The following is a 12,299-nucleotide window of genomic DNA, read 5'->3' as shown; positions in this document are numbered from 1 at the left end:
TTACTAGGTTCAATGACTAAACCTGAAACATGAGTAGACACTTATGTTGTTGTAATATAATATTCCAGACGTGAAAATACAGTTCATGATCATGGCAGCATAATCTTTAAGTATTTTTCAGATTAAATTAACAATGAATTATTTTCTAGTTTAATCTTCTCTGCGAAATAAGCTTAGCAGATTCTTTTGCTTTTAAATGTATCAACAGTTATAAGTTAATACTCCGGAAGTATAATTTAAAATCCTCATATAATGAATACTGGGATCATTCATATTCGCACTTCCGATACGTGTTAAATTAATTTAATTCTGAAATAGAATGCTTTTAAACTAATGTGTAAATAACAAAAGAAAACAGACACATTTTATATAAAGATATAAGAAGATATGGTTAAAGTGAAAATGAGACAACTCATCTTCCTAGTCACAGTTTGTTAAGGTGAAAGAGTATAGTAAATCTAATGTACAGTAGTTGTCGTGTGTTTATGTAATATATACGTGTTTCTCGTTTCTCTTTTTTATATAGATTAAACCGTTGGTTTTCCCGTTTGAATGGTTTTACACTAGTAATTTTGGAGTCGTGTATTGCTTATTGTTCTGTGTGAGCCAAGGCTCCGTGTTGAAGGCCGTACATAGACCTATAATGGTTTACTTTTTTTTAAATTTTTTGGATGGAGAGTTGTCTCATTGGCACTCACACCACATCGTCCTATATCTATAAAGGTCAAAGTACGGTCTTGCCTTGATAACACTTTTCAATACAGCCCAGGCTTACTATGTTGGTCGATGTTTGCTCTTTTCTTTTACAATGTACTAATTAAGTCAGACTACAATCAAAATATACAAATAACCAAACGGTTCATACTTCTATAAAGACACTCAAGGTATTAAATGTTATAATGTTATACTCCTAACCGCGATGGTCACGCTGAAGTGCGTTGGTTTACGCGTTGAAGTGAGATAGTGACATTATGCCGCTAACTTGTTGATAACTACACGGAGGAGCGATGGTGGTTACGCTGATGTGCGATGATCTAGCTGTCTGTGATATAGAGTTAAAAGCAAAATTTACATGAAATAATTAAATGGTATATCTTTATTCAGATTTGACCAATTAGCTACTAGCCTCGCATTTGAAAGATTTTGAAATTTCTGTTAATTCAAACCAGACTTTAAAAACTTCATTTTGTTTTATTTTTTTTTTTAAATTTGCCAATTATTAGAAACGTAGTAGTATGGTGCCAGAAAATATGATAATCACGGCGTGAAGGTCTAGAGAATAATACTTATGTTACAAAAACTGAAATTAGCTGATTCGCCGCTGGGGAGAAACAATATATATATAAGGAAGTACACGTATGGGAACCAGTCAGTTTAATGTCGGCCTAACATGTTGTAGAAGTTGGATTAAATGCTGTAACCACAATAAAATAAGTGTTCTTACAAATCAACTTCATATAGCAAAAACATTGTTAATGCTAGTAAGCAATTTCATCATTATATTGTACACACTAAATCGTGTAAATTATTCTTGAACATGTTGAAGAGAAGCCAAATTAATATTAAGATCAATACATTTTATTTGTCGTACAAAATGTTTGCCGCATTCTTGCGAACACTGGTTAGCTCATCTATAGTCTGTTTCCCGGCCGTTATTGACATTCTTGACAATATTTGTATATTCCGAAGACATACTGTATGTCTTACGGAGGGTACCAAACTAGCTCATTCACAAACCATGATAATCTTTTCGTTGCTTTGACATAGCTTTAAATATTTTTGTAATATCCGCCAGCACTGCTCAAACCTGTTCCTGACTTAAATTCTTCGTTAATTTATTCATTTCTTTTGTTTGCATGAAAATGTTATCAACAAACACTTATTATCCTGCCTGCAAATCTATGTTGCATTTGATGTAACGTTATACATGTTGTATATTAAAACGTCACAATATGCAAACGGCATGCTAAACCATCGCACTTCAGCGAATGGACCATCGTACTTCGGCGTAGCCCATCGCACTTCAGCATGACCATCGCACTTCAGCGTCCCCATCGCACCTCCGAGTCCTACATATATACATAGTCATGCATCTGGAAAAATTGGTTGAGTTTGTTCCTTCAACAGGAATACACATTATAAATAATTGAAAGCAATGTATGTACAAAAAACAATACAATGATATAAGTTTGAAAATTAAATTGCAGGTACAATAGTTATCAAAGATACCACAATTATATTTTAATACGCCAGACGCGTTTTTCATCTACATGAGACTCATCAGTGACGCTCATATCAAAACAGTTGAAAAGCCAAACAAATACAAAGTTGAAGAGTATATTTAGGACCAAATTTAAAAAAAAATGTGCCAAATACGGTCACCTTGCACATGTACATTTAAAAAACCTGAATGTTCAAATCAATATCCATAAAAATACATTTCCCAATACCTGCATAACTATTGTATAAATACTTTAGGTTTGCATTTCAAATTTGACTTTGATATTTACAAATCATTTAAAATGTAATTTCAATGTATCCTATATCTGTATTGTGCTCATGACTAAAGCCATGGGAAGGCAAGAGTGCAATTATTTATCATTGACTGTCTGATTGTACTGTATGTTATCTTTGACTGCCCAACTGCACTGTATATATCTTTGACTGCCTGACAGTACTGTATTTTATCTTTGACTGTCTGACTGTACTGTATTTTATCTTTGACTGCCTGACCGTGCTGTATTCTATCTTTGACTGCCTAACTGCACTGTATATATCTTTGACTGCCTGACTGTACTGTATTTTATCTTTGACTGTCTGACTGTACTGTATTTTATCTTTAACTGCGAGACTGTACTGTATTTTATCTTTGTTTGCCTGACTGTACAGTATTCTATCTTTGACTGCCTGACCGTGCTGTATTCTATCTTTGACTGCCTGACCGTGCTGTATTCTATCTTTGACTGCCTGACCGTGCTGTATTCTATCTTTGACTGCCTGACCGTGCTGTATTCTATCTTTGACTGCATGACTGTACTGTATTCTATCTTTGACTGCCTGACCGTGCTGTATTCTATCTTTGACTGCCTGACCGTGCTGTATTCTATCTTTAACTGCCTGACCGTAATGTTTTATATCTTTGACTGCCTGGCTGTACTGTATTCTATCTTTGACTGCCTAACTGCACTGTATATATCTGTGACTGCCTGACTGTACTGTATTTTATCTTTGACTGTCTGACTGTACTGTATTTTATCTTTAACTGCGAGACTGTACTGTATTTTATCTTTGCTTGCCTGACTGTACAGTATTCTATCTTTGACTGCCTGACCGTGCTGTATTCTATCTTTGACTGCCTGACCGTGCTGTATTCTATCTTTGACTGCCTGACCGTGCTGTATTCTATCTTTGACTGCCTGACCGTGCTGTATTCTATCTTTGACTGCCTGACCGTGCTGTATTCTATCTTTGACTGCCTGACCGTGCTGTATTCTATCTTTGACTGCATGACCGTGCTGTATTCTATCTTTGACTGCCTGACCGTACTGTTTTATATCTTTGACTGCCTGGCCGTACTGTATTCTATCTTTGACTGCCTGACCGTGCTGTATTCTATCTTTGACTGCCTACTGTACTGTATTCTATCTTTGACTGCCTGACCGTGCTGTATTCTATCTTTGACTGCATGACTGTACTGTATGTTATCGTTGACTGCCTGACCGTGCTGTATTCTATCTTTGACTGCCTGACCGTGCTGTATTCTATCTTTGACTGCCTGACCGTACTGTATTCTATCTTTGACTGCATGACTGTACTGTATTCTATCTTTGACTGCCTGACCGTACTGTTTTATATCTTTGACTGCCTTACCGTACTGTATTCTATCTTTGACTGCCTGACTGTACTGAATGTTATCTTTGACTGCATGACTGTACTGTATTCTATCTTTGACTGCCTGACCGTGCTGTATTCTATATTTGACTGCCTGACCGTACTGTTTTATATCTTTGACTGCCTGACCGTGCTGTATTATATCTTTGACTGCCTGACCGTACTGTATTCTATCTTTGACTGCCTGACCGTGCTGTATTCTATCTTTGACTGCCTGACCGTGCTGTATTCTATCTTTGACTGCCTGACCGTACTGTTTTATATCTTTGACTGCCTTACCGTACTGTATTCTATCTTTGACTGCCTGACTGTACTGTATGTTATCTTTGACTGCATGACTGTACTGTATTCTATCTTTGACTGCCTGACCGTGCTGTATTCTATCTTTGACTGCCTGACCGTACTGTTTTATATCTTTGACTGCCTGACCGTGCTGTATTATATCTTTGACTGCCTGACCGTACTGTATTCTATCTTTGACTGCCTGACCGTGCTGTATTCTATCTTTGACTCTCTGACTGTACTGTATTCTATCTTTGACTGCCTGACCGTGCTGTATTCTATCTTTGACTGTCTGACTGTACTGTTTTATATCTTTGACTGCCTGACCGTACTGTTTTATATCTTTGACTGTCTGACCGTACTGTATTCTATCTTTGACTGCCTGACCGTGCTGTATTCTATCTTTGACTGCCTGACCGTACTGTTTTATATCTTTGACTGCCTGGCCATACTGTATTCTATCTTTGACTGTCTAACTGCACTGTATATATCTTTGACTGCCTGACTGTACTGTATTTTATCTTTGACTGTCTCACTGTACTGAATTTTATCTTTAACTGCGAGACTGTACTGTATTTTATCTTTGTTTGCCTGACTGTACAGTATTCTATCTTTGACTGCCTGACCGTGCTGTATTCTATCTTTGACTGCCTGACCGTGCTGTATTCTATCTTTGACTGCCTGACCGTGCTGTATTCTATCTTTGACTGCCTGACCGTGCTGTATTCTATCTTTGACTGCCTGACCGTGCTGTATTCTATCTTTGACTGCATGACTGTACTGTATTCTATCTTTGACTGCCTGACCGTGCTGTATTCTATCTTTGACTGCATGACCGTGCTGTATTCTATCTTTGACTGCCTGACCGTACTGTTTTATATCTTTGACTGCCTGGCCGTACTGTATTCTATCTTTGACTGCCTGACCGTGCTGTATTCTATCTTTGACTGCCTACTGTACTGTATTCTATCTTTGACTGCCTGATTGTGCTATATTCTATCTTTGACTGCATGACTGTACTGTATGTTATCGTTGACTGCCTGACCGTGCTGTATTCTATCTTTGACTGCCTGACCGTGCTGTATTCTATCTTTGACTGCCTGACCGTACTGTATTCTATCTTTGACTGCATGACTGTACTGTATTCTATCTTTGACTGCCTGACCGTGCTGTATTCTATCTTTGACTGCCTGACCGTGCTGTATTCTATCTTTGACTGCCTGACCGTACTGTTTTATATCTTTGACTGCCTTACTGTACTGTATTCTATCTTTGGCTGCCTGACTGTACTGTATGTTATCTTTGACTGCATGACTGTACTGTATTCTATCTTTGACTGCCTGGCCGTGCTGTATTCTATCTTTGACTGCCTGACCGTACTGTTTTATATCTTTGACTGCCTGACCGTGCTGTATTATATCTTTGACTGCCTGACCGTACTGTATTCTATCTTTGACTGCCTGACCGTGCTGTATTCTATCTTTGACTATCTGACTGTACTGTATTCTATCTTTGACTGTCTGACTGTACTGTATTTTATATTTGACTGCCTGACCGTGCTGTATTCTATCTTTGACTGTCTGACTGTACTGTTTTATATCTTTGACTGCCTGACCGTACTGTATTCTATCTTTGACTGCCTGACCGTGCTGTATTCTATCTTTGACTGCCTGACCGTGCTGTATTCTATCTTTGACTGCCTGACCGTGCTGTATTCTATCTTTGACTGCCTGACCGTGCTGTATTCTATCTTTGACTGCATGACTGTACTGTATTCTATCTTTGACTGCCTGACCGTGATGTATTCTATCTTTGACTGTCTGACTGTACTGTATTTTATCTTTGACTGCCTGACCGTGCTGTATTCTATCTTTGACTGCCTGACCGTACTGTTTTATATCTTGAACTGCCTGACCGTACTGTATTCTATCTTTGACTGCATGACTGTACTGTATGTTATCTTTGACTGCCTGACCGTGCTGTATTCTATCTTTGACTGCTTGACTGTACAGTATTCTATCTTTGACTGCCTGGCCGTGCTGTATTCTATCTTTGACTGCCTGATCGTGCTGTATTCTATCTTTGACTGCCTGACCGTGCTGTATTTGATCTTTGACTGCCTACTGTACTGTATTCTATCTTTGACTGCCTGACTGTGCTGTATTCTATCTTTGACTGCCTACTGTACTGTATTCTATCTTTGACTGTCTGACCGTGCTGTATTCTATCTTTGACTGCATAGCTGTACTGTATTCTATCTTTGACTACCTGATTGTGCTGTATTCTATCTTTGACTGCCTGACCGTACTGTATTCTATCTTTGAATGCCTGACCGTGCTGTATTCTATCTTTGACTGCCTACTGTACTGTATTCTATCATTGACTGCTTAACTGTACTGTATTTTATCTTTGACTGCCTGACCGTGCTGTATTCTATCTTTGACTGCCTACTGTACTGTATTCTTTCTTTGACTGCCTGATTGTACTGTATGTTATCTTTGACTACCTGATCGTGCTGTATTCTATCTTTGACTGCCTGACTGTGCTGTATTTTATCTTTGACTGCCTTACTGTACTGTATTTTATCTTGTACTGCCTGACTGTACTGTATTCTATCTTTGACTGCCTGACGGTACTGTATTTTATCTTTGACTGCTTGACTGTACTGTATATAAATAAACTCATCATAGATACCAGGACTAAATTTAGTATATACCCCCAGACGCGCGTTTTGTCTACAAAAGACTCATCAGTGACGCTCGAATAAATGTTTTTTTAAAAAGGCCACATAAAAGTGCGAAGTTTAAAAGCATTGATGACCAAAATTCCGAAAAGTTTTGCCAAATACAGCTAAGGTGAGCTATGCCTGAGGTAGAAAAGCCTAAGTATTTCAAAAAATACAAAATGTTGTTAACTGTAAATTTATAAATATAACCATATCAATGACAATTCATGTCAGCACAAAAAGTGCTGACTACTGGTCTACTTTATCTTTGACTGCCTGCCTGTACTGTATTTTATCTTTGAATGTCTAACTGTATTGTGTTTTATTTGTAACTGCCTGCCTGTACTGTATTTTATCTTTGAATGCCTAACTGTATATGTTATCTTTAACTGTCTAACTGTACTGTTAATACATGACATGTACTTTTCGTTTAAAAACATGTGTATATAATTTCAATCAACAAAAAAAAGTAGAAACACATTGTTACAAGTTTTAAATGTTCAATTTGTCATCATTTTGCATCAATTATCGATTTTAAATTACCATAAAAGCTAACATGAATCAATTAATTCATCATCTATCAATGTAATGGACCTTTTTGCAAATGTTCTAATGAAATAAATAGCACTCATCACATCCTTGTCTTTACTGCAGTTCGTATCGATTCAAAAAGACCATGTTAGTTGTGACTGTACTATTGTTATCCATTGTTGGAAACTTGAACGGACAGCTAAGCATTTTTGGTGGAGGTTTTGGGGCCTATGATAGACTAAAGGGCTCTGGGAGAGGTGCAGGGGGAGGTTTTGGTGGAATATCTGGTGGAGGTTCTAGTGGAAGTTTAGCTGGAAGACTTGGTGGAGGTTCATCTGGTGGAGACATCGGATTTGGTAGACGTATAGCTATGGTTGGTTCTGGATTAGGAGTTGGTTCATTTGCAGATAGAAGAAGTTCTGGTATAGGTATGAGCGGAGGGAATGGAGGGCTTAGTATGATGGGAAGAGGTATGTATTATTGCGCTCTCTAATATGTATAGTTTAAGGAGGTAGACCTAGATTAAGGGAAATAACTCTTTAAATCGTCAGTACGTTTCTGCCAACCATTTTCATAAATATAATCTAAGCTTCTAGGTTACTAGATTATTTTCAATCTGTTTCCGGTCAATGCTTAAAATGTATTGATGAACTTGACTTTTAAAAACGCTTAACTGATTTAAAGTGTTATCTCCCTGAACCATGGTCTACCGCCTTAAGTAGTTCACCAATTGATAATGACACATCATGTTCCTAACGATTTATTTACTTCACTTTTTCTGAGTTATATCTGTCATGTTCTTGACCAAGTAACCCTACGTTTTAATATTGATATTTTTTTGTTTACTGATAATTGTCTTATATTCATAGAGTAAATATTTTATGGAATGGAATGATATAGGAGATTCACAAATTAAAAAGAGAGGCGATAAATATCCACAGTAATTACTTTATAAATGACTTTAATTTCGAGAATCAGGACATGGGCTATGTCACATGTTTTGCTACAAAAATGTTTGCCTCGTCTGCTTGTAAAAATATAAATGTAAATCATAATAAAAAGGATTTATCTCTGTTATCATCTCTTTTGCAATTTCATAATCTCTAAATTCTATGTTATGACATTAAAAGTGATTATTTTGCACACTTTAATATAGATCCGTTGACATAAAACCAAAACTACCATACTAAATGTACTAAAGTTGTACCATTTACAAAATGTGTTGTAGTCTTCTTTAAAAGATGATAATATTTCCTCTCAAGCATATCTATAGTTATTGAAAGTTGTATCGACGATCAGAATGTTGCCTAACATTAGGTGTTTTAAGTTGAGTTGTGCTAACTTTTGCTTTACTTAGTTTTAATTTGTGTCACCGCGGGGTTTGGGGACATATTTTCTTCCAAATTCTGAGTTTAAAATTTCCCGTTGGTATGTTCTCCAAATTTGTGTTTGAAAGAGCAATGCCACAATCGATCTTGATTTCTTTAAAGTCATATACCCTTAAGGTAGATTCATGGTATACCGCCATCTTGGATTGTTCAATCACAGTGCAAAATCGGTCTAGTTATTTGTCTAAATCTGCAAATTTGGAGACAGATTTGCAATTCAATGGTTAGACTGTTTTTTCTATTTAAAGAAAACTTGTTAATTAATCGTATTATTCAAAATGCTTTAACAAATACATTTTTTTTTGGTTTTAAAATCATTTATTTCAAATGAGCAATTTAAGGGGAGATAACTCATTCAGTACAAAATTTATGCTGGGCTAATAGGGATTTTTTTTATTTTTACTTGTAGCAAGAAAAAAAGGTCGATGACATAATGTTTTATTTTTATTTTCTTAAAACATATTATGAAACCTTTCTTCTCACAATTTATTTTAAAATTCTATCTCATAGAAATATTTGTATTCACACTAATATGTTTTTTCATAAACAAACTAACCAAATTTTGGCAATTTTCAACGGCTCATAGCTTGAAAAATAGCACAGTTACCCATACTTTTTATTAAATTTTTGAAAAAAGCATAGCAAAATCTTCATTTTGGCAAATTATAAAAAAAATCTGTCTCAAAAAATATATTTTGTACTCTACCTTAATATCAATGTTGATTGTTTCATTCAAATTGTGTTAGTTATATACATTTAGTACAACGTTTATTAAAAACTGTTTTCGATGCAACTAAAACAAATGATACTGCTTCTCGTTTTGACATTCACATATTGACATTGTGTTGGATTACTTTGTATTCGTATGTGTTGGTAAGAAGAAAATAGGATATGTTAGACTTGAAAAACGAGATGTCAACGTCTATATTTTGTTATGGAATCCTATGTATTGTGCCAAAATTCCTTTCGATCGGTACACTAATAAGTATCGTAAGTTTCTTCAAAATAATTAAAATTAATGGGGAACAAACACTTTTTTTACTAAAAGAGTGTCAGTTAAGTAGTTGCAGTCTTGATATCCTTATGTTATTGTTCTGTATATTTTCACAGAAAAGGTGAACCGTTTTGATAAAATTGAAGACTGTTTAACATATCATTCTTGATAATCAATCAATCAATTGCGTATTATGTATATACCCTCTGGTATATTCCGTCCCTCTTTTACAGCTGGTCGATGGTGGTGCACCTGTCGGTCCAAGATATGCCGTAAATGGGAACTTACTGTGGATAAAAATTGCAAACTACCTGTGATCCCATGGTATTGGAGAACCTGCTGTCAATGGTTCCCCTGGTGGGTAACCAATCGTAATTATGTCGGATTAAGTGGTGGATCTAGTGTTGGTGGTGGATCGTTCAGAAGTCCAATTTTTAATGGTGGATCTGGTAGTAGTGGATCAAACAGTGGTTTTAGTGGATTTGGCGGTGGATCCGTTGGTGGAACTGGTGGTAGAGCTAGCAGTGGATCAGGAGGTGGATCACGAAATGGTGCTGGATTAGGCAGTGGATCCAGTGGAAGTGTATTCAAAGTTGGAATTGGCGGAGCTAAACCATCTTATTAACTGTGAATGCATGTGTTAAAGATGTTGGCAGAGTGAATAGATGAAAAAAACCGACCCTTCGCATTATACCACTACACAAATACTAGCATACTACTCTATTTCAATCGTCATTTAAAGGTTGTAAAAAGAAATGTTGCAATTCTACAAACATAAAACTTAAAATGCTGTCCCATCGACATGAATTTTAGGTTGACATTTGGAAATCTAAGTTACAGTTTTTTGCACACATCATGCACATGAGTAAAAGGAGATATGAATTATATGTCGATGAGACAGGTTAAACGCGCGTTTACTTGGATAGACATAAGACATTTCCATTTTGTCCGCGTTTACATGAATATAGTCAATGCGTGTTTACTAGTCAACGCGAAAATTAAAAATTGTCGAAAGAATAATTTGCACGCGGCGTAAACATGCGTTTACTTTCTGTATTACATGGTCTTCTCTCTTTATCAATCTAAAACTGAAATTCCAAGCACCAAAACAAACAACATAGCTGAGAAAGAACAGCCTTGCCAGATCCCATTTGCTTTTGTTAACTTAATGAAACCCAACAATTAGTCATGACACATGTTTGAATACTGTATATATAGTTTTACTCCACTCAATAATTGTTTCATTAATAGCAAAATGCTTCAAATTAAAGTTCCAAGCATACAAATACCAGTCAAATTAGTCAAATGTTTTCGTAAAATCTATAGAAAAATTTGCCTCCTCATTTTGTATGTTCTGCGTAGTCTATGACATTTTGGAATTGTCTCAAATTAAAACCAAAACAAATGTATGTTAGTATAACTAGTTCGGTCATCGTTTATAATTTCTGAATAGCCTTGGTTAACCGTTGAGGAAAACATATGAAAACGTTTTAAAGCCTATATTTATAAGATATATTGGACGATAAATTTTCCAAAGTAAAAAATCACATGTTTGTAATATTAAAGTTAATATACTAGTTCGTTGTGAAAACGAAAGACTGTTTATATCGTATCCTGTACTTAATACATTTATCAAAAGTAATGTAAGTATATTTTTATTCAATTTTACTGTATTTCCTTCAAGACCTTGAAATTTATTTAATTCTAATTTATAGATAACATGTCTGCATTCCTCAACTGTTATCTTCCTATCACATATTAGTTTATCATTTTCATCAATTGTATATTATTCTAATTGTGTTTCACTGATATATCATTTCGTTTAAATCTTTCTTCAAACCTTTTCTATCATACTCATTTTATTTTTGTTAAATAATGTATTTTGCTCTGAAATTATTTACCTAGTATCTTTTTAGTTAACATATCGAATTTGTCTCTTGTTTCCCTTTTTCTAACCAAAGGAAATAAGAATTATTATTTCATCAAACTCTATCCATTTTATCTAGATCTCACTTGAGTTCCTGTCATCTTTTATTCCTTTTATTTTGTCTAGATCGTCTTCAATATCATTTATTTTCTTTTCTATTTCATTATCATCTATGTACGTTTCGTTCAATATTTTTATGTTTTCTTCCCAGTCTTTTTGAAAAGTACGGCTAAGTCCCGTGTTATAACTTTGATAACGTTCACCATAATTTGTGTTTACTTCCCTTACTGTGATTAACTAAATTAAATCAAACATGACAAACTGTTAGACTATTTTCTTACTACACATAATGAAAACGAATAGTACAATTAAAACTCATTCAACTAATATGTCATCGTTAGAAATCCATTAATATGAAAGAAACACTTTATAAACAATAAAACAGAATGATAAAAACCTGCACGATACATAATGGATTGATACTGATTCAATTTTACGTTAAGTCAAATGTGGGTGTCATTAACGATGTCAATATAACGTCTTCCGTCATCATAAATACTT

At 35.3% G+C, this 12,299-nt stretch overlaps 2 protein-coding genes across 2 annotated transcripts; one reads left to right on the top strand and one right to left on the bottom strand.

Annotated features, from left to right (window-relative positions):
• Positions 1 to 5,162: 5,162 nt before the first annotated feature.
• On the bottom strand, positions 5,163 to 7,456 carry LOC134717608 (uncharacterized). The gene is made up of 3 exons (XM_063580103.1): positions 7,442 to 7,456; positions 6,596 to 6,838; positions 5,163 to 6,272 (listed from the first exon to the last, which is right to left on the bottom strand). The coding sequence occupies exons 1-3, from the start codon at positions 7,454 to 7,456 to the stop codon at positions 5,163 to 5,165; spliced, it is 1,368 nt and encodes a 455-aa protein (XP_063436173.1).
• An 86-nt stretch (positions 7,457 to 7,542) lies between these two features.
• LOC134719422 (keratin, type II cytoskeletal 2 epidermal-like) lies at positions 7,543 to 10,758 on the top strand. The gene is made up of 2 exons (XM_063582422.1): positions 7,543 to 7,899; positions 10,045 to 10,758. The coding sequence occupies exons 1-2, from the start codon at positions 7,575 to 7,577 to the stop codon at positions 10,434 to 10,436; spliced, it is 717 nt and encodes a 238-aa protein (XP_063438492.1). The 5' UTR covers positions 7,543 to 7,574; the 3' UTR covers positions 10,437 to 10,758.
• The last annotated feature ends 1,541 nt before the right edge of the window (positions 10,759 to 12,299 follow it).

Source organism: Mytilus trossulus, chromosome 5, assembly GCF_036588685.1.
Source record: "Mytilus trossulus isolate FHL-02 chromosome 5, PNRI_Mtr1.1.1.hap1, whole genome shotgun sequence".
In the NCBI taxonomy this organism is placed as follows: domain Eukaryota; kingdom Metazoa; phylum Mollusca; class Bivalvia; order Mytilida; family Mytilidae; genus Mytilus; species Mytilus trossulus.
Note: the sequence above shows the minus strand (reverse complement) of the source record. Positions and strands in the feature narration are given on the sequence as shown.